At 44.7% G+C, this 26133-nt stretch overlaps 1 protein-coding gene across 2 annotated transcripts; it reads left to right on the plus strand.

The window, feature by feature from the left end:
* The first annotated feature begins 627 nt into the window (after nt 1–627).
* On the plus strand, nt 628–26002 carry ASH2L (ASH2 like, histone lysine methyltransferase complex subunit). Of its 2 annotated transcripts, XM_080982446.1 has the most exons (17): nt 629–797; nt 3760–3829; nt 5261–5406; nt 8136–8224; nt 9044–9138; nt 10131–10226; nt 12153–12248; nt 13159–13234; nt 14164–14181; nt 17257–17350; nt 19132–19349; nt 21095–21262; nt 22018–22211; nt 22695–22787; nt 22886–22984; nt 23821–23880; nt 25783–26002. In XM_080982446.1, exons 1-17 carry the CDS (start codon nt 661–663, stop codon nt 25888–25890), a joined length of 1857 nt encoding a protein of 618 aa, XP_080838572.1. In that variant the 5' UTR covers nt 629–660; the 3' UTR covers nt 25891–26002. The 2 variants fall into 2 exon arrangements, with proteins under 2 accessions (XP_080838573.1, XP_080838572.1); XM_080982447.1 differs by lacking the exon at nt 14164–14181 and having other exon boundaries at nt 628–797.
* The last annotated feature ends 131 nt before the right edge of the window (nt 26003–26133 follow it).

The following is a 26133-nucleotide window of genomic DNA, read 5'->3' on the forward strand; positions in this document are numbered from 1 at the left end:
GTAAAATCAGATCCCATTGAGTTCGAGCAGCAGGTTGAAAATTGATGGCAGGAATGGCACTACTGGAGCCTGGAGCTGATTCCTTATGAATCAGCGCAATTCTAGGTAGGTCTACAGAAAATTAAGTCCTGTTGGGTTCAATGGGACTTAGACCCAGGATCAGGGGAAAAGTTTTAGTCACTGCATTCAGCTCCAGATGCAACGTTAAGGGGATGCTGTTTTTATTGTAATTATTGGTATGGCTTTAATAGATTTTTAATATCTACAAAATACGTGTGCGTTATGTGTGTAGTTTTAATTCTATGAATTTTTAATTGCTTTTAATGCTTATTTCCCCCCTCCCCTTTATGTTTTTTAGCTGTTCAGATTGTTTTCTTTAAGCCGACTTGAGTCCCTAACAGGGAAAAAGACGGGATATTAATAAATATATAATATTAATACATTCCCGCCCGCCCCCTCGCTATAGTTTAATTGCTGCGGCATCCCAAGTCCAGAGACTTCGCAGCAAGCCCGCGGTGGATCGCATGGCCCGTTTAAGAAAACGAGAGTGACATTGCCCCTTTAATATAAAAGGGGGGGAGGGAGGAAGCGCTACCGTGAGCGAGTATCTCGCGAGAGTTCAGGCAGGAATTCTCGCGAGAACCTGTTTCCAGCGGGAAGATGGCGGCGGCGGGAGCGGCGGCTCCAGCGCCAGACGAGGGAGGAGAGGAAGAGGCTACTCCTCCGGCGGCTCCGGAATCTACGACCGGGGAGGCCTCGGGCTCAGCGGAGCAGGGGACAGGGGACTCCGAGACCGGGTGAGGCCCGGCGATAACGGCTGAGGGAGAAAAGCGGGCACCGCCGCTGCTATTGGCTAGGGAGCCTCGGCTCCCGCCGCCTGCTCCTATTGGTCGGGGCTCTCGGGCCTGCCTCTCATTGGTCAGAGCGGTGCCGTCCTGCCCAATCAGCTGCGTCCGCCTTTGTGCCCGCCCCAACCTTGCAGCGATTCTCCCTGTGCTTTTCTCGCAGGCGCTGTTCTTGAACCCAGAACCCATTGCTGCTTCCCAGCCGGGGTTCATGCTGCCTGCAGGCGCCAGCTTTCTGCACTGCCTCCCCCCCCCCCCCAGGAATGGGGCTGTACCTGAGCAAGAGAGTTCAGCCATGGAATTGCAGGGTCGGAAGGGGGCTCCCAGGGGTCATCTAGTCCAGCCCTCCTGCAATTCAGCAATCTTAACGAAAGCATCCAGGACAGATGGTCGCCCAGCCTTTTGCTTAAAATCCTCCCGTGAAGGAGAGCCTGCCACGCTCCTAGAGAGTTGGTTCCACATTGATGGAGCATCTCCTATGGTCAGAATGTTCTGGTTGGAATCTCCTTATTTGCAATTTGAATCTGTCGGTTCGGGTCCTGCCCTCTGAAGCAGCGGGAAATGAGCATGCTCTGTCATCCATGTGGCATGTGCTCACCCTGCCATTCTCTTGGCCCTGTTCAGAGAATTAACAGTAAAGTTAATCTCCAGCTATGGGTGAGAAAGTTCGTTCCACAGAAACCCGAAAAAACCAGAGCCATTCATTCTAGATTTAGAAGTTGTCTTAGCTAAGTAGGCCTGTGTTCTGATTCATTCTAAGGCCACTTGTTTCCAAGCGTAATCAAGTGTGATGTAATGGCTGGAGCATCAGGGTGGGGCAGGAGGTACCCAACTGCAAATTCCCACTTGGCCGTGGAGCTCGGTGGGGACATTGGGTTGCTTACTATAATTTATAATAATAATTATTATTATTTGTGCCCTGCCCATTTGGCTGGGTTTCCCCAGCCACTCTGGGCGGCTTCCAACAAAGATTAAAAATGCATTAAAATGTCACACATTAAAAACTTCCCTGAACAGGGCTGCCTTCAGAAGTCTTCTAAATGTCAGGTAGTTGTTTATCTTATTGACATCTGGTGGGAGGACGTTCCACAGGGCGGGCGCCACTACCAAAAAGGCCCTCTGCCTGGTTCCCTGTAGCTTTGCTTCTCGCAATGAGGGAACCACCAGAAGGCCCTTGGCGCTGGACCTCAGCGTCTGGGCAGAATGATGGATGGCGACCGCTCGGGGGTCCCATAACTATCTCTTGTGTTGCCTAACTCACAGGGTTGTAAGAATAAAATCAGGGTGAGGAACCATATAGTAAGCCAGTTTATTTCACATTTTCCACAGATACTTTTGCGCTTAAAGCAGTTTGTAGAAAATAAAGCGGTAGTAGAGTAACACTAATAAAAAATTAGTAAGGGAGGCTTGGAGGATGATGACAAATCAGGGGGCCTTCTTAGTTGTGGTTCCCTGTGTGTGGAATGCTTTATCCAATGAAGTCTACCTGACACCTTCACCAACATTTTTTGACCCCAGGTAAATACTTCCCTTTTCCCCCCACCCGGTCTTTAGTGTGAGCAGTCTGTCCCCCCCCCCCAAAAAAAAATGTTTATGCCTAAACGCAGAAGATCAGAAACCCTCTTCCATTACTAGCTCTGTCCTGAAGGCTCCTAGTGCAGGAGGGTGCAGGATTTCAAGTGGAGCAGCCATCCCTGCATGACAGCCTGTTTTCTCCACTACATATATGCTGCCTTGAATGCCGTGATAAGAAAGACAGGGCATAAACGTAATGCTGTTGTGCATGCCTGATTCAGCAAGTATGCGTGTGTAAAAGGAAGTTTGTGAGTGCAATTTCCCTTCCTAGATCAGAAGCAAGGACAAGAGATTTGATGTGCATGGGCAATTTTTTTTCAGTGGAAGAGCACATGTTTTGCATGCTGAAGATCCCAGGTTCAGGCTCTAATTCAGTTGATAGGTGATGGGAAAGACCTCCACCTAACACTAGCAGCGAGCTTCTGCCAGTCGTGATGGGCAGTGCTGGGTCAGATGGACAAATAGTTTGACATGGTATAAGGCAGTTTCCTTTTTCCTATCCTGGCCCCTGTGTATGCTTACTTGCTCAGGAGGCAGCCAAGTAAACTGTACCAAGGTACCAAAGCTGAGTGAGACTCCTATCTCAATGTGCTCTCTGGACAAGCATCTGACTACTGAGTATGAGAAGGATCCTGATGACAGAGAAACTTGAGATAGCTCAAGATTTTCCTTTTCTTTTAAACTTCGTTGAAGAAGCTTTCTGTTCTAGGAATAAAGGCACACTTCTACATTTAGGCCTCCTTTTCACTTTGTGGACCTGTGTCAGGTCAGGGTTAATCTCTGGTTAACAATAGATTAAGGTCAGATAGGGTCAGCAAAGTTTTTCAGCAGGGGGCTGTTGCCTAGACCTTGTGGGGGGCTGGACTATATTTTGAAAAAAATATATGAACGAATTCCTATGCCCCACAAATAACCCAGAGATGCATTTTAAATAAAAGCACACATTCTACCCATGTAAAAAACACGCTGATTCCCAGACCATCCGCTGGCTGGATTTAGAAGGCGATTGGGCTGGCTCCGGCTGCCGGGCCTTACTTTGCCTACCCATGGATTAACTACACAGTTTTGAATGATGCAGAATGGCTGAATGGACAGTAGAGTGGTTTTTGTGTGTGCCTTGCTTTTTTAATGTATGTTCTTTTTCATAGCTGTCCTGCATATCAACCTATCTTGGAGGTTTTAAAGCAGAGGTTGGGTGGCTATCTGTTATGGATGCTTTAGTTGAGATTCCTGCATTGCAGGGAGTTGGATTGATAACCCTCCAGGTCCTTTACAACTCTGTGATTCTATAATGCATAAAAAGTGTACAAAAATGATGATGACTTTCTGTGTCCTTCAGGGGGGATGCATCCCTGGCCGATGTCACCGCCACCATGGAGACGGAATCTTCCAGTGGAAAGGATGCACTGGTACGTGAACTGAGTCTACTCTGCTGGGATACCACGTGCATGGGGAGAGCTATGTGCCCTGTGAATGAACTGTTTGGGGATTTGGAGGTAGTCTTTCAGTCCCTGGATGTCATATTGGGCACCACAGAACAGTAATGCATCCACAAAGCCTGTTAAAGGAGCCCCTGGCATGATTAAAGTGCCAGTCGTCATCATGTTTGTTGCTAGACTATTTTGTAGTCAGTGAAGGAAGGGAAGGCATGTTCTTCAGCTCTCGAAAAGTAAAGCAAAATATTCATGGCACAAATCTCATGCACTTCTTAGGCTACTTAGGGATTGCTGATGTGTTGCAAAGGAACAACATGGTTATTATAAAGGAATGGGAGAAGATGAGAAGGTTTTAAAGGTGAGAATTTTGACTTATTGGCAGATTGCCTTTTAACCAGAAGGATAGCAGCATACTGGGGCGGGGGGAGGGTTTGAGATTCCACATTGCTTACCACTGGACAGATGAATCAGATGAATTATGCACTGTTCATGGTGGGGTTTCTAACACTTTCTATTGTAACATGCTTTGTACTGGTTTTAAAAAACCATCTGCCAAAAAATGTTTGTTAACTCTGAAAACAGCACTCTAAGGTAAAATTTGGCCACCTGTCTATGAAGTGCAACATCTTTGTCTTTTACTGCTCCTGGATAGTGGGCTAAAGTGGATCCATGTATTCCTATCCCAAGGTGGAAAATTATTTCAATGTGGCATGCTAATGCAAACCTAGACAAAGTGAATTCCTGAGCCTCTGTAGGGTTGGTGTGATCAAAGTTTACCCACAAACTTTTCTTCTCTTACTTCACTATATAGTTTGTTTTTTATGTTTGTTTGTTTTCCATCCAATTTATACACTTATGTAACTAGAAAATTAAATAATTGCATCTTAACACAGGGCAGTCTCTAGTCGACTTACAATTAATTTTTACAGTTACAAAGTTGTTAAAAACCAGAATTTAAACGATCAAATTAATACATAAAACAGCAGCTTTTATAGGGTTCTGAAAGTTTGGAAAAGGAAGCTTATTGTACCAAGATGTAGAAGTGATCTCTTTCTGTATCATGGGAAACTAATGTTTAAAAAAGCCCACACTTGTTGCAATTGTTCTTAAATGAGATGAATGTCATAACTTGTGTCTTCCATTCTGGCAAAACTAGCCTAGCAAAAGGCATTGAAATGTGTCCATTAGTGTTGGACTAGGACTGTAGAAATCACAGCCATACAGTTCATGAAATAAGTTTGGATCTCTCAGCCCAACCTACCTCATAGGGTTGTTGTGAGGATATAAAGCAGGGGAAGAGCTGTGTGTACCACTTCAAGTTCCATGGAGGAAGGGTGGGATAGAAGCATAATAGATGTTGTTCTTAGCTCTTCCTTTGGTACACTTGCACTGATGTTGTTACAGGAGGGTGTTGGCGACAGTTCTGAAGTTATGGATAATCAGACCGGCTCAGTAGATGAAGAGAACGGACGACAGCTGGGAGAAATAGAGCTGCAGTGTGGAATTTGCACCAAATGGTTTACGGCAGAAACATTTGGCATTGATACCACGTATGTAGTATTTGCAGTTTTTCCTCCTTTTTGAGCCATGTGATTCCCGTTTGTACTTGGATTCTAGTTTGGTCCTCCTAATAGACACATCTTAAAGAACTTTCTAAATGTTCTGTCAATTTCTGTATGAAAAGTTTTGTAATTCCAGAAGAGGGCAGTATGAGCTCAGCTACCTAATCGTTTTCTAAATGTATTTACTTGGAAGTCAGCACCACTGAATTCACTGGGGCTTTAATTTTCTATGACAGCACAGTGTTAGTTTTTACTCTCAAAGCCGTGCTTATAAAACTGCTAGCCACAAAGAAAAATGCTACCTAAGGTATTGGGCAGGATTCACCTAACAGGTCTTGTGTGAGGACTTCTGCTTGCATCATAGAGCTTCCCCATGGCTCTCATGCCCCCCCCCCCCGCCAAATTGGCTCTGGGGCAGCTCCCCCAGAACAGTGCATGGGGGGGGAGGAGAGGGGGGATTGTTTTGTCTGGCAGGTTGCAATGCTTGTGCAGATGGAATGTTCATTATTGAAATACTTTATTGTCACTTGTACAACTTGTATACAGTGAGATTACACGAGCACCCCCCCACTCAGCTCTCTTAGTACCAGTTTTGTGCGTGAGTAGGTGAAGTATTGGGAGCTCAGAGCCGCAGCGTATGAATGCGCCGCCATCTTGGAACAATTATAGTACGGCGTGGAATACTGCTCATTGGCTTCAGTCCTATACCTACCTGCGAGAAAGCTCCATTGAAAATACTGATCCTTCTCCCAAGTAGTCATGCACTGAGTCATGCTGACTTTAGAAATTCTATTTCTGAATCTCTCTCTTGCTTTTTAGCCATATGCCTTTATAGCTTTTTTGTGAATACGTGTGCAGCAAGGTATTCTTAACGTAAACACCAAAAGACTAATATATGATAAATGATTTTTCCACTGTAAAAAATAAAAGGAGGGAACAACAACACAGTAGCAACTGATTTTCTACACAGAAATAATAATCCCTTAGACAAAACTTTGATTCTGTTTTGTTGAGTTTTGCATGTCATTTTCTTGATGTCCATGCTGAACATTATTGAATAGTTCATGGTACCAGTAAATATCAAGTGGTTAAACTGCAGGCTTCCCCAAGAATTCTTCCAACTCTCAGCTTGTGAAAGAAATACACAATATCCACTCTTTTATAAATTTTCAATTAATTTAACCTTAAGCTAAAACCTCGGTTTTATCTTAGCTGGCGTGTGATTTGTGAAGCGGCAAACGTTTTATGGGACTGCTGGGTAAAATAGGCATTAGTTTTATGATTTCTTTAAGTAATATTCTGCTGCCTAATGAACTTGCTGCATAATGAACTGTGGCAATGACCTTGCTTCTCTGCGTTTGTGTAGCATCGAGCACACATAGAACTGTGAAGTGATAATAAAACAAATTGTGCCAAACACAACGCTGTGGAGCTGCAGTCCTTAACCTACTTAATTTGAGAAAACCCATCTATTTCAGTTATCCTGAGTGTACTGTTTATGAATTAAAGTCCTGGATGTTTACATTTTTTTTAATTCCATGAAAAGTTGAACTTCTATTTGCTTGCTGGTTTTTCCCTGAAATGCTGACAACCTTGGCTTAAACGGAGCGAGCAAAGGCTATTTTGCTGGCTCATTCTAAATAAAAGGATCCAAAGAGGTTGAGCTGAATTGCAACATTCCATGGAGTCAGTAAACAAAGTGGGGCTTGAAAAATATTTTTGTAGCTATGTGAATTTTAATGAACTGGTCTTAAAGCTGTGATTTGTAGGCCATCTACTCGGCTCACTTGATCTGAAATGGAAAGATTGGTCCCACAAAGTTAGTATCTTCCAACTCCATCATTTGAAGCCATTCTTTTCCAACTTTGCACTGCAATGCAGCAACTTTCATGCACAAAAAGTGATGTTAACCAAGCAGGGGCTTCAGGTGGCTCAAGCAAGTCAGCCAGCCTGCAGGCTGTGTTGCAAGATAGCAACCCCCAAGGTACAGTCTCTCTTGTGGGGTTGAGGTGGGAATTCTTTGCTGCATTCTGACTTGGCACTTGCTTAGACCTAGAACACAGGAAGCTGCTTTTATATCATTGGACCACTTGCTTAGTATTGACTATACTAGGTAGCAACACTCCAGGCAGGGGCTATGTCAGGAGTTACCGGGGACTGAAACCGGGGTCTTCTGCACATGAAGCAGAGCCTGTCACTGAGCTACTGCCTTTCCCCAATATCTGGAATATTTAAATACAGGTACATTATGTTAAGTAGATTGTAGATCAGTGCTTGACCTACAGGGAGGTTGGGGTGCGGGCAGTCAGCCTATTCACCTTTTGTGATGGCTTCCTTAGCTGCTGTTTTTAGAAGAATCTGGGGGTGGGATTATTTGGCTAAAACGGGAAGAGGTTGAATATGGGTCATAATTTGAAGAGCATTATGCATAGATTAGGCTATATCTCAGTGTGTCTGTGGAAAGGTTGCATGAAATTTTGATATATTTTGTTTCTTAGTTCTGCCTCTCTAGACACTTCAAACTCACCCTAGAACCCAAACTTCAAGAGTGGTTAAAAATAGGGTGGGGAGGCTTTAAGGTAGTTTTCCATCTTAAATCCTTTAGTATTGTTAGCTCTAATTCTATAAAATTGATGGGGATTTTATTCCTCTGTCAGAAGCCAGTACTCGTTACTTATTTTAAAGTAAGAAAAGAGCACTGCGTTTTTGTTTTCCAGAGCCTGCCTGCCTTTTATGACCAACTACAGTTTCCATTGCAATATTTGTCATCACAGTGGGAACACATACTTCTTAAGAAAACAAGCAAGTAAGCAAGCAAGCAAGCAAGGGGAAAATGTCTTGTCTTTTATTTGTTCCTATACTTCTAAATCTATAACCTTCAAAAGGTGGGATTATCATGATTTCACCTTTTCTCATTATGTATATGACAGTCTTCAATATAACTGTGAGAATATCCTCTTTCATGGCAGAATGCTAACCTGTTGAATCTCAAAAATCCTTGGCTAGAGATAATTTCAGTTAACCTTGATGAAAGGTTTTATGATATGAATCAAAGACCATGTTGCCAAAAGCTGCTGATAACCCAATCCTAATATGCTACCTTGAAGTCTCTACCAAATGCAGCAGATTCTAAAATGCCTCATGCTTTCATTTGGGACCAGATAAAATAAGTTTCCAAATTTGTCTAAAGCTGTGCCACTAGAAACTCTGATTTCACTTAAATATTGAGTGTTTTGGTTACCTTTTCTCTCCTTGTTGATTTTATATAAAAATTGTTCACAGGAAGAGTCAAATGAGCCATGGCCCTTATGTCCGGCCTTTATGCCATTTTGAACAATTTCGAATCTTCCATTGTGAGTTTTGTGTGACATTCCGGGAGACATCGAGCTAATTGCCAAAAGCAAAGAGAGCTTGAAGCGTTTCTCATCTGACCCGGCATTGTAGTTGCTGCATTTGGAAGAAATTCCAGAGCTATAAGATGTGTAGCCCACCCGATTGCTCCTTTCCTGTCAAACTATTTCACCAGCTCTCTACATCTTTCCCAATTCACCAAAAGCCTTTTCATCACCTGATGCTTCCATAAAAGATAGCCTGCTTCATTTCTGTATCTGTTCTTTCCCTGAAGATCTGAAGGAAATGTGTCTTAGTGCGCTGGCAAACTTAACCTGGCAATCGAGGACCCAAGATGAACACCCAAAAACAATGTTTTCAAAAGATAAGGTAGGGGTTAATTGTCACAGTTGTAGCTCTTGCCATTCTGTATGCTTTGAAGCACGTGGAAGAATTTAGGGGACAGCTAAGATAGAACTCATCTCACAGATACCAGAGGGAATTTTTGCCTGTGGAGGACGGTTATGCAACCCCTTATCTTCCATATGAAATGGTACAGTTCAAAACAGGGGTGCCATATCAGTGAAAACTAAACCGTATCCTTGTACAGTGGAACCTCGGTTTTTGAACATTATCCATTCCGGAAGACCATTTGACCTCCGAAACGTTCGAAAACTGAGGATCAAAGGGCTGTTGGCAAATTAAATGGGGGGGGGGTGAGAAACATGCCTCAGAAGCCATTTGATTTCCGAGGTGCATTTGAAAAAGGAAGCATTCACTTCCGGGTTTTCAGCATTCGGCTTCTGAAACGTTTGGCAGCCAAGATGTTTGAAAACCGAGGTTCCACTGTGTTTGGTATGTACGTTTGCTATCCTCACAGAGAGCCTCAAATTATCGCCATTATTTTAGTTTGTGGAAACTATCAAAGGCCTTGGTTCTTAACTGTGCCTTCATCAGTAATGTGCTTTTTGCGTTGGAAAACACAGATTATACCCTGCAAGTTATGCACACTGCAGTAAGTTTTCATGGAACTGTACCTTGGTGAATTTAGTTCATGTTCTTTAGACTTTGCCCACTAATATATTTTGTCCAGTAGCTTAAATGCTAGAAATAAGTAGATAATCATGTAGATTGGTGATTCCCAAATGGTGGTCTGTGTAACCCACCCAGGGGGTCTGTGGCACCAGTCACATAACAAAAACTACCATAGAGATATCAGAATTTTCCAAAGTAGGAGGTCCATGGCTTGACTTCTGAAAAACGGGGTCTGCAGTACTTAGCTGATTGGGAACCACTGGTATAGATTACCAAGTTTCTTCCCAAAGTCCCATTTTATCTGTTTAATAAAATACTCTGCCTTTTTTGCCTTCGATTTCAAACAGGATATTATACCATTCATTGATAAGTATTGGGAGTGTATGACGACACGACAAAGACCAGGGAAGATGACTTGGCCGAATAATATTGTAAAAACAATGGTGAGTCATGATGATGATGATGATAATTAATACCCCACCCATCTGGCTGGGTTTCTCCAGCCACTCTGGGCGGCTCCCAACCAGAGCCGTAGCTAGGTGATTTTGCACCTCTGGCAGAACCGTCCAGATTGCACCTCCTAGCCATGGACAAATTAGCTCTTCTTTCTGCCTCTCCTCCAACCCCCCGCTCCACCCATTCAATTCACCGTCTATTTAAAACCATTTCTTATGAGCCAGTAATCAATATTTATATTTATGGACATATTTTTAGCCTATTTTGCTCCTGCGCCCCCCCCATCGCCTGCGCCCCTGGCGGGGGCCCACCTCACCATGCCCTAGCCACAGTCCTGCTCCCAACAGAAGATTAAAAACACGATAAAACATTAGAAACTTCCCTAAACAGGGCTGCCTTCAGATGTCTTCTAAAAGTCAGATACAGTGGTGCCCCGCAAGACGAATGCCTCGCAAGACGGAAAACTCGCTAGACGAAAGATTTTTCCGTTTTGGAGGTGCTTCGCAAAACGAATCTCCTATGGGCTTGGTTCGCAAGACGAAAATGTCTTGCGAGTTCCTGCGGTTTTTTTTCCCTTTTCCCCCCTTTTTCTAAGCCGCTAAGCCGCTTACAGTGGTGCCTCGCAAGACGAAATTAATTGGTTCCGCAAGTTTTTTCTTCTTGCGAGTTTTTCGTCTTGCGAAGCACGGTTTCCCATAGGAATGCATTGAAAATCAATTAATGCGTTCCTAGGGAAACCGCTTGCCAGGCTGGCGGTGCGGAGAAGGGCTTTTCTCCCCACCGCAAGCCTTCAGGACAGGTACGGGAACAGAGGGGAAGGCGCGCAGCGCTTTCCCTCTGTTCCCGGGGCTTGCGTGGGAGGAGGGTTTTTCCTCCCCACCGCCAACATTCAGAACAGCATTCTGAATGTTGGCGGTGGGAAGGAAAACCCTCCTCCCACCCCAAGTCTTCAGGAAAGCCATCCGAAGCTGGGCGGCGGGAGGAGGCGTCCCCCCCCCGCCCGGCATCGGAGCTTCGTTCCGATGCCGGGCGGGGGGAGGAGGTCCGAGGACAGTGGGGAAGACGCGCTGCGCTTCCCCGCTGTCCCGGAGATTTCCCTATGGGCTGTCGTCTTGCGAAGCAAGCCCATAGGGAAATTCGTTTTGCGAAGCGCCTCCAAAACGGAAAACCCTTTCGTCTAGCGGGTTTTCCGTCTTGCGAGGCGTTCGTCTTGCGGGGTACCACTGTATCTGCTTATCCGATAAGCTGATAAGCCACTAAAAGCTGCTAATAGCACTAATAGCGCTAATCCGCTAATCCGTCAATGGGCTTGCTTCGCAAGACGAAAAAACCGCTAGACGAAGAGACTCACAGAACGGATTCTTTTCGTCTTGCGAGGCACCACTGTAGTTGACATCTGATGGGAGGGTGTTCCATAGGGCGGGCGCCATTACCAAGAAGGCCCTCCGCCTTGTTCCCTGTAGCCTCACTTCTTGCAGTGAGGGAACCGTCAGAAGGCCCTCAGAACCGGACCTCAGTGTCTGGGCTGAATGACGGGGGTGGAGATGCTCCTTCAGGTATACCTGGCCGAGACAGTTTAGGCTTCAAAGGTCAGCAAGAACACTTTGAATTGTGCTCGGAAGCGTACTTCAAACGTATGTATGAAGTGGGACATAACAAAATTGCAAATTTCTTTTTATTAAAGCTTGGTTAAGAAGCTGGGTTTTTTAAAAAAAAAAAATAATTGGTTTGAAAATATACCTGTTGCATTACTGTACCCTTTAATTTTTTAAAATAAAATCATGTCAGCCTCTATTTTATCTCAACCACCATAAGCGCTTGTCTTTATGGCAGGAAAACCCCCACTACATAACATCCCAGGTACTTTTGACTATGCCATTAGCACATGATTTTGTTTGAATGTTCTACTCTAGTGTAAAGAAAGGGACGTGTTTTTGGTAAAAGAGCATCCAGACCCAGGAAGCAAAGATCCAGAGGAAGATTACCCCAAATTTGGACTCTTAGACCAGGTATGTCATGGGAATAAAGTGAGTAAGGTTTATGCATTTTTAAAGCACAGTATGCCTGCAACATGTGGGGGTTATGTTATGGGAATTGCTCCTAAAGCCAGAATTATGTATAGTCAAAATACATTGGCAAGTGGGATTTCCAAAGTCCCAGACGCATGGCCCCTTTATACCCCTTTTTAAATTTTGTGAATTTTTTTTGGCCAAGTTCATAAAACTGAATGCGTGCAAGTTAAATGTGCTCAAGTTGTGGGCTTGCTGTATCCTAAGATTTTTTTAAATGCTCAAAAAATAGTCCCTGCGCACAGAGTGATAATCCAACTGATACAAGATGAAAGGAAAAACGGTTGGGGAGGGAAGAAGAAAGTGAGTCTTAGAGCAGCTGTGCCTTTCCTTGGTTGAGAGATACGGCCAGGTTGCTCCCCCCCCCCCCCTTGCCATGATGATATTCTTGAGAGGCAGCCTCTCAGTGGCCCTAGGCTTCTGACTGGTGACAGAGGTCAGCTCTGCAGTTTCAGGATAGTGATGTTTGCTATCTCAGTTACTTGATCATTTCAAAATATTGCTGAATTATTATTTGTCAATGCTTTTGAGCAGGTTGCTTTAATGATCTATTGAACAACAGGAACTTGGACACTTGGGGAGATGAGGCCCTTTGTCGGATAGAAATCATTTGTATTGTTACATTTAACAAATTTACTTGGCACAACTTCAGTCCTAAACATACTTAACCTGGGAATAACCCCATTAAATACAGTGGGATTTCCTTCAGAGTCAATACGCTTGGTGGGATTGTGCTGTAAAAGACCTGCTTTATCTTCGAAATGCTCAGATCTTGAGCAGTGAGATTTGATCCAAACAGCCCAAGGCGTGTAACTTTTAATGGTGTGTATTTGATTTTTCCTTCTTTTAGGATCTTGCTAATATTGGCCCTGCGTATGATAACCAGAAACAGAGCAGTGCTGTATCTACCACCGGAAGTCTGAATGGCAAGTTCCTTTTCTTTTCCAAGTGGGGAAATCTGAATGGCACATTTTAAATTCTCAAGCCCTAACAGCTTCTTCATTGCTCAAATGGCATCACCTTTAAATGGCATTCCTGTGCATGTTTCCTTGAAAGTGCCACTATATTCAGTGGGGCCAACTCTCCAGTAGCGTCCATGGGATTGCACCCATAACTAGCTTAATCTTGAGATACCCTAGAAGTCTTACTAACTGAGAGATACCCTTAGAATATTAAATTTGACCACTTGGCCCCCCAGAATTTAGCAAAATGAATCTGTGGTTGTATTTCACTGCATGCAACTATGTTTTCAAGAATTTGTTAATGCTGAAAGCTAGAAATTTCTCAACTCGGATTTGGATTTTCTTTTTAAAAAATTAGCAAGGCTGTGCTCTTGCACATCTCCCATTGATCCCAGAGCAAGCTGTGCAGGCAAACTTTCCAGAGGATTGTGCTTCCTGTAAGCTGAGCCTAAAGTACTGCAGATCTTATTCAGGATCTTCGATATAAATGGGTGTCTTTTTCTGATATTTAGCAACTTGCCTGGTCACCGTAGCCGGAATTCTGTGCGAGCGAGTGGGTGGGCTGCTGGAAGAGGGAGGAGTCACTCAACCTCTTGTCTGTTGCCTGTGGGTTTGCTGCATTTCCATACTGGCCACAGAGGGAAAGTGAACCCTTTGATTTGCTGCCTTCACAGAAAGCAAAGAGGTTCACGGTGCAGAGATGCCTCCCTCCTCTATCAGCTCACTTGGTAGAAGTTAGCAGGGGGAAAATGAAAATCAGGCAAATAACTTTTGCAGACTGGTAATGTGCAGGGCTAATATAAGTGTTTTTATCTCCATTTCATGCTGTGGTGTTTTCTTTTTTTCTCTCATTAAAACTTGACAACTACATGGTGCAACTTCTGTTCTTTCAGGTGGAGCCTCTTTGGGAGGTGAATATTTACTTTTCAGCTTCTTAAAACTTAAGTATTGTGGTTCACAAAATCTTTTCTTTCTCTTTTCCTTCCTTTCTTGTTTGCCAATCATTTTACATGCTAAAAATAATTAATCCCAAGGCTGTCATATACATTTGTGGGAATAACCGTTAAAAGGGCACATCAAATTACACATTAACGTGAAGCATCAAAAGCTTTAAAGGTCACATTCTGCCTTTCACTCGTCACTTAAACCACATTTTCTCCAAGTTTATTTTATTCTGCTCACTTGGCCTCTGCTGGGAGGCCTTGAGATGTCCCTGGCTCTTCAGCCTCAGCAACTGTAAAAGAGGAATACTGATAATCTTCCCTACAGGGTTGTTTCAGGGCAAGGAAACGCTGGTGCCCATTTTGAGCTGAAACAGTTGAGCTGTAAGGATAAATAAATAAGAAATGCATGGGGGAAATGGCTTTTAAGAAATTGATTTGAACATTTGCACCTTTTGGTTTTCTGCCTAATTAGAGGTGTTAAAACAATTACAACTAAAACCAAGTTTGTGCTAACACTGACTTTTGGATTCAGACAACCAGTTTTTACTTTACTTATTTGATGAGCTTTGCTATAATCACTGTAAACTAGGTTGTCCTGAGAAAGAGTTTGTTATTCTTAGGCTCAGGACACCTTGGCTGAAATCACTGCTCCGTGTGACAAGTCCCAATTTCTTAGCCTAGCCTATTCCTCAGGATTGTTTTGAGGCTAAAATTCATACCCCCAGTGTTTCTTGCTCAGAGCTCATTGAAGGAAGGCTGGAGTACAAACCTGATGTTGATTCCAAAGTCCAGTTTGGGGTTTTTTAAATGAAAGCTGTTTCTGTTTTCACGGTTTTAGAATAGGAGCCAGTCATATTCTTTCTAAGAGGTTCCCATTCTGCCGTGCCGAGAGAGAACTGGTTCCCTGGTTTCACACTGAGAAGGGGCACTGTATAGTTAGAAAGTGGAAGGTCTCTGTTTTGATTTTTCACCCAAATTTAGAAAGCTAGAACAAGCATTTTGAGTCGTGGTTGTGCAAAATATAATACAACCTTCAAAGGCCGCATTTTCTTTCATTTCTAGAGAGATACTGATTTCAAAGCTTGCTACACTTGTAGTTATGGCAACTTATGCTACTGTTTGAAGGTGGTTGTCTGCAGTACAAAAAACTTTTAGCTCTGGGTTCATCAGGAGCAGGGAGCGTACATAATGGAGACGTCTACTGTTGATGCTCATATTTTGTGCACATCCCTTCAAATGAATCCAGAACAGTTCAACACTCAGAGTCATCTAAAGTGAATTGGAATCGCCCTCTGAACATAAGCATGGGGGGAAAAACCTTGAGCAGTCACTTCTTCCATTCCAGTGACTCAGTACAAAACTGGTATTAAAAGAGACAGTCACTTGCATGTGGCAACACTGAATTTCCTCCATGTGATGCAATAAGTGCCACGATTGTTTGATGAGTTTGGAAGCTGATTGCTTGATTCCCACGTCACAAACTTGCAGGGTCTCAGAGAGGAGCACATAGCTGCTTTTTGCGTCTTCACTGAGCTAAGCCAACGTTTGGTTGTTATGTTGTCCAGGCCTGGCCTTGTGATTGAGCTCCTTCCGGACTACTGTCGTGTACTCATGTACTTTTTGAGTCACGCTTTTGGGAGCACACAGGCTTGATAGCCTCACATAGAGGGGCATGGGTTCTGTCTCATTTCTCATAAAAACCACCCCAAAATATGTTATGGTACAGGTAATCAACAGTTAAATAATTTTTAGTATGATTCCTTTGGCAATCTTCTTTGGCACCTTTCAGTTTGCTAGCAGCTTTTTGTAGTGTATACAGCTGTTTATACCTTCTCCAAGTCCTAAATGGTCTGAGCCCGCCATCTCCAATATTTCTGCAAATGCTTCCCCCACAAAGTAGATGCTGTCGTTTCACTGGCGCACACACAGGTGCATACATACCTGCAAGGCCCTTGGATAAGCAAGCACAAGAAGGGGCGGGGGGGAGAGTCGCATGGACTATCAAGCAGTTGGTACCACCAACGATCGGTTTCTAACACTGCAGAGAAACATCTTGTGCTTTTGGTTTTTCTAGTTTGCTGTCTTTGAGTGGCGGATGCTTATAGTTGATGCGGAGATTGTGTGTCCAAGTGTATCTTAACTATTTTGTGCAGTGCTCAAATTACAGGGGGACTTGAGCGGGTGGCCATCTTACCTTTTGTGTTGGTCCCCATAGTACAGTGGTGCCTCGCAAGACGAAATTAATCCGTTCCGCGAGTCTCTTCGTCTTGCGGTTTTTTCGTCTTGCGAAGCACGGCTATTAGCGGCTTAGCGGCTATTAACAGCTTAGCGGCTTTAAGAAAAAGGAAACAAACTCGCAAGAACTCGCAAGACGAAAGGTCTTGCGAAGCAAGCCCATAGGGAAATTCGTCTTGCAGAACGACTCAAAAAACGCAAAACCCTTTCGTCTAGCGAGTTTTTCGTCTTGTGAGGCATTCGTCTTGCGGGGCACCACTGTAATTGTTTTTAGAAGATTGCCCAGGTCATGGGAAGGCTTTTTTGTCAAAACCTGAAAGGCGTCATGGTGTAAGGGTTGTGGGTTTCATTAAGGATCCCCTGACTTTTTCTCCCCATGATTTGAGCACTGATTTTGTGTAGTGTTGAAATGAATGACAATCTGATTGTAGCTTATTTATTCCTCCTCCTCTTCCCTTACTGACTCAATTCCCTTTTTCATTTTATGTGTTTTGAATCTCCATGAAAGGGATGGCAATGACTGGCTTTTAAATTAATACGTGCCTGGTGACACTTGATGTGTTAAGGTTCTTCTTTCTTAGTCAAAATGCCGCTTTGATTGATGCTACACTTAGTACAGTCCAAGAAGCAAACAAAATGTAAACAGTTTTAGATATGAAAATTCTGCTTCTGCTTGAAAAATGTCTGGTTTTGTTGAGATTCAAACGCATCCAGGGAATGTTGAATTGATTCATTCTCTCTCTCTCTCTCTCTCTTTGAGTTGTATCTTCAAATGACAGACATGTTTGTGGCATTTTCTTCCCCAAGGGGGTATTGTGGCAGGAACTAGTGGGAAAGGAAGAGGTGCCAAACGCAAGCAGCAAGATGGAGGGACTACAGGTGCAACCAAGAAAACCAGGAGGTAAGAAGGAAGGAGATTGTCTTTAGTATGCAGATAATCAGGGAAAGGGAATAACTTTTTAAATAATTTATTGACTACTGTTGTATATTACTTTTGTGCTAAATTACACAAGATGGTTCAGTTTAAACAGTAGAAAATAGGGGAAAGTCTGTGATAAAAGAAAATGCCAGGCATTCTAGCTGGTGCAAAATGCAGCCCCAAAATGCTAGTAGCAGGGACGCGGGTGACACTGTGGTCTAAACCACTGAGCCTAGGGCTTGTCGATTGGAAGGTCGGCGGTTCGAATCCCCGCGACGGAGTGAGCTCCCGTTGCTCAGTCCATGCTCCTGCCAACCTAGCAGTTCGAAAACACGTCAAAGTGCAAGTAGATAAATAGGTACCGCTCCGACGGGAAGGTAAACGGTGTTTCCGTGCACTGCTCTGGTTTCGCCAGAAGCGGCTTAGTCCTGCTGGCCACATGACCTGAGTGCCGCAACCCCAGAGTTGTTCGCGACTGGACTTAACTGTCAGGGGTCCTTTACCTTTACTTTTACCTTTACCTTTAGATGCTAGTAGCAGCCAGTAGATTGAATATGTGACACTACTTTTGAACCAGTTGGACTGTGATAAGGCCAGATTCCCATAAAGACCATCTGCCATGATTTGGCACTGCCTATGATCTGGGTTAAACCTCAGCGCCTAGGACTTGCCGATCGCATGGTCGAATCCCCGCGGCGGGGTGCGCTCCCGTCGTTCGGTCCCAGCGCCTGCCAACCTAGCAGTTCGAAAGCACCCCCGGGTGCAAGTAGATAAATAGGGACCGCTTACCAGCGGGAAGGTAAACGGCGTTCTGTGTGCTGCGCTGGCTCGCCAGATGCAGCTTGTCACGCTGGCCACGTGATCCGGAAGTGTCTTCGGACAGCGCTGGCTCCTGGCCTTTAGAGTGAGATGAGCGCACAACCCTAGAGTCTGTCAAGACTGGCCCGTACAGGCAGGGGTACCTTTACCTTTACCTTTACCTATGATCTAATATCTGCCCCGAGGTTCTTTGTATGCCCACTGTAAAATAAATTGAGTTGGCAAGCCCACAAGAAATGGCCTTCTCGGTGGTGGCCCCACAGCTGCTATTGGGTGACAGAGAAATGGCAGAACTACTCAACACCTACTTTGCCTAAAAGGAAAGCAATGCCCAACCTGGTGATAACACAATAAATGATGCAAGGAAGGAGCTGCAGCCCAAGATAGGAAAAGAGGTAGTAAGGGAACACCTAGCTACTTTAAATGTATTCAGATCTCCAGGGCCTGGTGGTGGTCTCTCCTTCCTTGGAGGTTTTTAAACAGAACTTGGATGGCCGTCTGTCATTGATACTTTAGCTGAGATTCCTGCATTGCAGTGGGTTGGACTAGATGACCCTCGGGGTCCCTTCCAACTCGTAAGATTCTGTGATTCTAAAGATTGTACAATTCATTGCAAATTTAAAAGTGCCGTATATATTTTCTTAGGTGATCTTTGGGGTTTGATATGCTCTGTTTCGTGCCTGCCTTTGCTGCAGTTGTTTGCTTGGTAATTTGGGGGGGAAGCATCCTGCAGTGTTGAGCATGCTTCTGAAACGAAAAGCCAAATACTTGATGATGCACTCTGGGGGGGGGGGGGGCCTTCCTTCTTACATCTATGTAAGTAATAGCAAAAGCAGGGCAGGGGCTCAGGGAAGAGAAATGTTGTTGAATGACCAACTTTTTTTTCTTACTTCCCATCAGCTGTGCTTCCATAGATTTTCAATTCCTCTTTCTCCATTTCCCAGCGATCCTATGTTCTCCGCCCAGCGTCTTCCGCCCCACGGGTACCCGTTGGAACACCCCTTTAATAAAGATGGATACCGTTACATTTTGGCTGAGCCTGACCCTCATGCCCCTGACCCAGAGAAGCTAGAGCTAGACTGCTGGGCAGGCAAGCCTATTCCTGGCGATCTCTACAGAGCCTGCCTGTACGAACGAGTCCTCCTGGCTCTGCATGACCGAGGTACGGAGCAGAGTTCTTTCCACACTTATAGGTCAAGGCTGCAGGAGATGTAGCACTGGTGCAAAACTGGGATAGATTTTCTACTTCTTAACCACTGTGTTGCTACAGGCTACCAAGAGTGTTCTGCACAGACTTTGCATGTCTGTGTGACATTTACAGGACGCGGGTGGCGCTGTGGGTTAAACCACAGAGCCTAGGACTTGCCGATCAGAAGGTCAGCGGTTCGAATCCCCATGACGGGGTGAGCTCCCGTTGTTCGGTCCCTGCTCCTGCCAACCTAGCAGTTCGAAAGCACTTCACAGTGCAAGTAGACAAATAGGTACCACTCCGGTGGGAAGGTAAATGGTGTTTCCGTGCGCTGCTCTGGTTCACCAGAAGCGGCTTAGTCATGCTGGCCACATGACCCGGAAGCTGTACGCCGGCTCCCTTGGCCAATAAAGCGAGATGAGTGCTGAAACCCCAGAGTCAGTCACGACTGGACCTAATGGTCAGGGGTCCCTTATGGCTTATATGGTGACATTTACAATGATGATGTTGATAATGGCAGCATGCCCAACTTGACTCCACATGGTGTCACAAGTCAGCACCCATCCCCTGGCTATTTCTGCTTCAAATATCCAAGCTGGAGAGGTGGTGTGGCCCACATTGAGAGGAAGCTGAAGGATTCAAAATGGCATCCTGTAACAGAGGCAAAGGTCTCCCTGGGATGTCTGTGTGCACACACATTACTTTAAATCTCATTCCACAGCATCAGTCTACAGTGTGCTGCAGTTTAGTTTGTTACCCAGTGCAGAGGAATGGGTGCTGAGCTCTGTATCTGCAGCCTCCCTACCCGTCTGCAAGTAACAACAAGAATAGACTCAAGTTGCACAGATAAGACTGCGGCCTTAAACAGCCTTGCTCTGCACATAATTTTAAAAGCTGCCCTTGAAGAAACTTGAACTGGTCCAAAATACAGCAGACAGATTACTGACAGGAGGTCCTTTGTAAACTCATGTAACCCATTTCTCTTCAGCGTTTTAAGCCCTAAATGACTGAAAGATAACATCCTTTCCTACAGACCCTCTCAGGTGTTAAGATCAGTAGAGGGGGCCTTATTGGTAATTCCACCACCCTCAGAAATTAAATGGTTGTTGTGGCCCAGAAGATGGCATTTTCTGTGGAAACTCCTGAGGAATTGTGAAATTCCTCAGAGGGGGTGTGCCTGGCACCTTCATTATATCATTTCTGATGAATAGACCTGAGACCTGTGTTTTCAGAACCCACCTTACCCCTGTGACTGCAGTTGGTTTTCACTGAGTTTAATATTGAATTTATAATTGTTGTAACCCACACTGAGACATCATGATGATGATGATGCAGATGCAACAGAGAAGAGATCTTAGAACATTTCAGTCCTTGGTGCTTGCTTCACTTGCTCACAGTTGATAATTTAAACACGCAGAAGGCTTTAAGTATTCTTCCTCTCTCCCTAACTCCAAAAAGTGAAGATATAGGGAACCAGGCAGAGCGCCTTCTCGGTAGTGGTGCCCACCCTGTGGAACGCCCTCCCATCAGATGTCAAGGAGATTATAACCTTTAAAAGACATCTGAAGGCAGCCCTGTATAGGGAAGCTTTTTAATGTGTAATGTTTTATTATGTTTTTATATATGTTGGAAGTCGCCCGAGTGGCAGGGGCAACCCAGTCAGATGGGTGGGGTACAAATAATTTATTATTATTATTAATTATTTACAACAACTGCAGCTCCCCAATTGAAGATCTCAGATGACAGATTGACAGTCATAGGAGAAAAAGGCTACTCCATGGTACGAGCCTCACATGGGGTGCGGAAAGGAGCCTGGTACTTTGAGATCTCTGTGGATGAGATGCCTCCTGAAACAGCTGCCAGACTTGGTTGGTCTCAGCCGCTAGGTAAGCCCGCCGGCCCTGCGCTTTATTTACTGACATTTAGTACCTGGCCTTTCTCTCATCATAGAACTCCAAGGCAATGTGCTTTGTTGTTGTGTCGTTTAGTTGTGTCCGACTCTTCGTGACCCCCTGGACCAGAGCACACCAGGCACTCCTGTCTTCCACTGCCTCCCACAGTTTGGTCAAACTCATGCTGGTAGCTTCGAGAACACTGTCCAGCCATCTTGTCCTCTGTCGTCCCCTTCTCCTTGTGCCCTCCATCTTTCCCAACATCAGGGTCTTTTCCAGGGAGTCTTCTCTTCTCATGAGGTGGCCAAAGTATTGGAGCCTCAGCTTCACGATCTGTCCTTCCAGTGAGCACTCAGGGCTGTGCTTAAGGTTCCCAAATAGTCTCCCATCTTGGCGCTTACCAGGCCTGCTGAGTAAGGTTGCTGCATCATACGCCTTCAAGCCTTGCTGTGGGATCCATTCTAGGATCTCCAAAGGGCTGTTGCATCAGCGCAGCTAACACAATGGCAGTCCTCTGGGGACTGAGGCATGACTCTTCCTGCTTGCTTGCCCTCACAGCAGGGCTGCCATGGTACATCACTGCAGGCAAGGAAATCTGGGCCAGCACCACCACCTCCCCACCCAGGTAGAAATTGGCGATAAACTTTTGTCCTCATTCCTTTTCCCCCTTCCCAGGAGACCTCTGACTATATATAGATAGCATGTAAGTCCAGGCAGGTACCTTATTGTGAACCTCCGGTTTTCTGCAGGAAACCTTCAGGCTCCCCTTGGCTACGACAAGTTTAGTTACTCCTGGCGCAGCAAGAAAGGCACCAAGTTCCACCAGTCAATTGGTAAACATTATTCCTCAAGCTACGGCCAGGGAGACGTGCTTGGTTTTTATATCAGCCTTCCAGATGAAACCGAAACTGCCAAATCGCTACCAGATACTTACAAAGATAAGGTAAGGAAGGGGTGTGCACTTTTAAAGGGGAGACTTGAGCCAATCTTTGACCTTGATCACTGTGTGATCTGTCCTGAGAATACATATGCTATAATAAACTATTATAGTAGACTCCTCGGGTCTCTTACTAAGCTCTAATACATATTTGGACTAGGTAGTTCCAGTCCTTCCGCTTCATGGCAAAAAGGCTGAATGGGAAAGGTACAGAAGGTAGCATTTTTTGGTGGTCCATCTATTCAAGTACACACACTTTTCGTTTTTGCCTTGCCTTGCTTTTCTCACAGTCCCATTGTGCATTCCTGGTGTTACCACCTCAGCCTCCGAGTCGCAAGGACCAACTCACTGAAGTGTCTAGAGTTCCACACAGGATTTGGCAAGCGTGAGGTTTTCTGCCTCAATAGCCAGTGTTTGTGCTTCACTATTTTAGTTGCGTTTTTGTGCCTTGACTAGGTGTTTGTCCTACTCCACTGCTTACCTTCTTAGGCTTTGATCAAGTTCAAAAGCTACTTGTACTTCGAAGAGAAGGACTTTGTGGATAAAGCTGAGAAGAGTTTAAAACAAGCTCACGGAAGCCAAGTAAGTTGGCGTTTGGAAGGAGAAGCCTGCATGCAAGCCCTGCCCAATAAAGGAGAACTGCAAGCCTCCTCGTGTGATCCCTGTCTGTCTCTTTTCAGATAATCTTCTATAAAAATGGTGCCAGCCAAGGAGTTGCATACAAAGATATTTTTGAAGGTGTTTATTTCCCTGCCGTCTCTCTGTATAAAGGCTGCACGGTATGTACCAGTGGGAGGCTGATCATGAGTTCATCTGATAACTCTTGGATTTGAAACAAAGCGTGTCGTCTGGATCCTTAACAAAAACCAGGCCCACACTAGCATGAACGTTAGCTGTGTGCTTGTGGTAAGCAGGTGTTTCCAGCTTTTCACAGTTGACAGGTCCAGGTGCTAACGTGCAGGTGCCAGATTCTCCCTGGCGTCTCTTCCTCACCACCTGTTTACACCAGTGCCAAGGGCTAAGGGGCCTGGCCCCGGGATACTCTCTCCTCTGGCTGCCCATTTCGTTTCTACGCCAGTGGGAGGGTCCTGTTCCTCTACCAGCCTGCTCTCTGGCCTGCATGGAGATCTTTGTCACTTTATGTCTTCCAGACTAGCACTCATTTTCAATTAGTTTTTTTCCTTCAGCTTCCCTAAAGGAGGTATTTAAATTGTGCTTACCGTATTTTTCGCCCTATAGGACGCACTTTTTCCCTCCAAAAATGAAGGGGAAATGTGTGTGCATCCTATGGGGCGAATGCAGGCTTCAGGAAGCTCTGCGCAACCCTCGGGAGACCGGCTCCGATGGCCGCGCAGAGCTGCCTGCAGTCCTGGGCTCAGCCAAAAAACTAGGTGCGTCCTATGGGCCGGTGCATCCTATGGGGCGCAAAATACGGTAGTTGTCTACTTGCGCTCCCCCCCCCCCAATTTTTTCTTCATTTTCCTATTTTACTAGCAGTTACCCAGACTCACCGAGCCTGTTAAAATTTCTATGAAGTATCCTTATCAACTGGGTGTCTTTCATAGCACCATTTCCCCCAATAGCACTAAACTAATAGATCCTTTTCCATTTATAGGTTTCTATAAACTTTGGACCCTACTTCAAATATCCACCAAGAGATATCAGTTACCGCCCGGTAAGTAGAAATATGGGAATGATTTTGGCAAGTGACTTTCTTGGGCAATGGAAACTTCAAATCTTTGTGTGTTGAGAGTCTAAGATTCTGTGTATTTTTAAAAAAAATAATCCAGATTCACTCACCCAGAAACCTAAATTTCAGCATTAGGAGTAAAATATGTGAATTAGACCAAGGATGTTGAGCTACAGGGATGAAGGAAGGAATATGTGATAAATGAAACAATATCCCACACCATGTCGTGTTCCTAAGCATTTGTCATGAGAGCTAGAAACCTATAATTGGAGCTTGATTCCAAGGACTTGTGGCAGTTGCCAGATTCTGTAGCCAATAACTCACTCAGCCATGCAGAATTCCTGTATGTACATAAAGATGCAGTCATGCTCAGAGTAGACCTATGGAAATGTATGGCTAAGGTAGGCGTATTCATTTCAGTGAGTTTTGCTCTGAGTAAATGTTAGTTGGAGTAAATGTTAGTTGGATACAATTCATTCACTTCAGAAATACTGAGCAAAATTGGCTCTGGATTATGATTGAATTGCCACTTTAAAAGAAGCACAGATTAGGTGTTACACTCCAGGCCAGCTCCTTCCTTGACCCCAAAGAGTGTGTGTTTGTGACAGGCAGTTTTCATTGTAGGGTTAGGTCCCTCCTTGTGTTGCTGGACCTCAACTCTCACTGTCCCTGACTGCTCTGGCCAACAGGAGTTGAGTCCAGAAAAATCTGGATTCTCAATGCTTGTTTTAGAGGAACACTCCTTGGATTACAATTGTTTTAAGAATCCCATTTCAGTTACCACCTGACGGGGGGAAAGTTTGGGCTTTGCCAGGGTAGGTGTGCAACAGGAATTGGGAATGGGTGGCCCTCCCATTAGCTGCTGCCAGCATAACCCATTCATCGAGAAATGATGGAACTTGCAAGATCTGCAGGACCACATGTTATTTGCACCTGATACAGAAACCTGGAGCATGCAGGCCAAAATACTACTCATCTCCATTATTCTTTCCAATCCCCATTGCAACAGGCCTGTTTCTCAGTTGTTGGAGCCACTTGCCCACAGAACCTCCGTTTTCTGCATCCAGACCCTGGTCCAAGGCCTCCAGGGCTAATTCTGATGGAGATACTGCGGCAAAAAAATAGAGCTGATAGTCACCAGATGGTCCTTTGCCCTAGTTCTCCCGCTGATCACTTCTAGTGCACTTCATACAGATACTAAATAGCACTGGAAATGGATGACCCATCTGTCTTCTGCTGCTGCCTTTTTATCATCTGTACAGTGGTACCTCACAAGACGAATGCCTCGCAAGAAGAAAAACTCGCAAGACGAAAGAGTTTTTCGTTTTTTGAGTTGCTTCGCAAGACGAATTTCCCTATGGGCTTGCTTCGCAAGACGAAAAACGAAAAAAACGAAAACGTCTTGCAAGTTTGTTTCCTTTTTCTTAAAACCGTTAATACCCAGGGTGACTTCGAGGAGCAACTCATAGCATGCGGTGTGGTAGCCTTTTTTGAGGTTTTTGAAGACTTTGGTGATTTTGAAGACTTTGGGAAACCGTGCTTCGCAAGACGAAAAAACTCGCAAGACGAAAAAACTCGCAGAACGAATTAATTTCGTCTTGCGAGGCACCACTGTAGTTTCACTTTCACCAGAACGTTTGGTTAATTAGATGTTGTTGATGTGCAAGCCGCATTAGATGCTTAATTAATGGAAAGGCAGAATTTAAAAGTTCAAAATAAACTATGGATGGGGAAGCTGTGGCCCTCCAGACATTTGATTTCAGCTTCCATCAAGTTTCAGCCAACATGGCTAATGGTCAGGGATGCTTGGAGTTGTAATGCAACAAGACAGGTCCCCTGAGATAGCTGACTTCTTCTCTCCCACCCACCCCCCTTCCTTCTCCACAGATCAGTGACATGGGCTGGGTCGCTGTGGTGGAACACACACTGGCAGATGTCCTCTACCATGTAGAAACAGAAGTTGACGGGAGGCGCAGTCCACCTTGGGAACCTTGAAAGACATTGTATATATTGGGTTTTTTGTTTTTTTTTGTTTTGTTTTTACAAAAAAATAAACAGTATCACTTGATGTAAAGTGGAAAAGAAATAAATTTTGGGTTGGTTTTTTTTTAAATTTCTGGACTAATTGCCGCTCTCTTAAACCTCCAGTGGAATGCTGGCTGAAAATGGGGAGGGGAGATGGAGTATCCTGAAAAGGGACATAGCTGGCTGGTGGGAATCTTGAACAGGAGCAGCACA

Source organism: Podarcis pityusensis (assembly GCF_964106645.2).
Source record: "Podarcis pityusensis genome assembly, chromosome: 15".
Taxonomy (NCBI): Eukaryota; Metazoa; Chordata; class Lepidosauria; order Squamata; family Lacertidae; genus Podarcis; species Podarcis pityusensis.

What these genes read in the sequence shown, in the direction of transcription:
- ASH2L (XM_080982446.1), top strand. Translation starts at nt 661, where the DNA reads ATGGCGGCGGCGGGAGCGGCGGCTCCAGCGCCAGACGAGGGAGGAGAG. An exon ending in CTTCTTAAGAAAACAAGCAA is followed by an intron (nt 8,225 to 9,043) that starts GTAAGCAAGCAA and finishes CTTTCCCTGAAG; the next exon opens with ATCTGAAGGAAATGTGTCTT. An exon ending in CCTGGCTCTGCATGACCGAG is followed by an intron (nt 19,350 to 21,094) that starts GTACGGAGCAGA and finishes CAACAACTGCAG; the next exon opens with CTCCCCAATTGAAGATCTCA.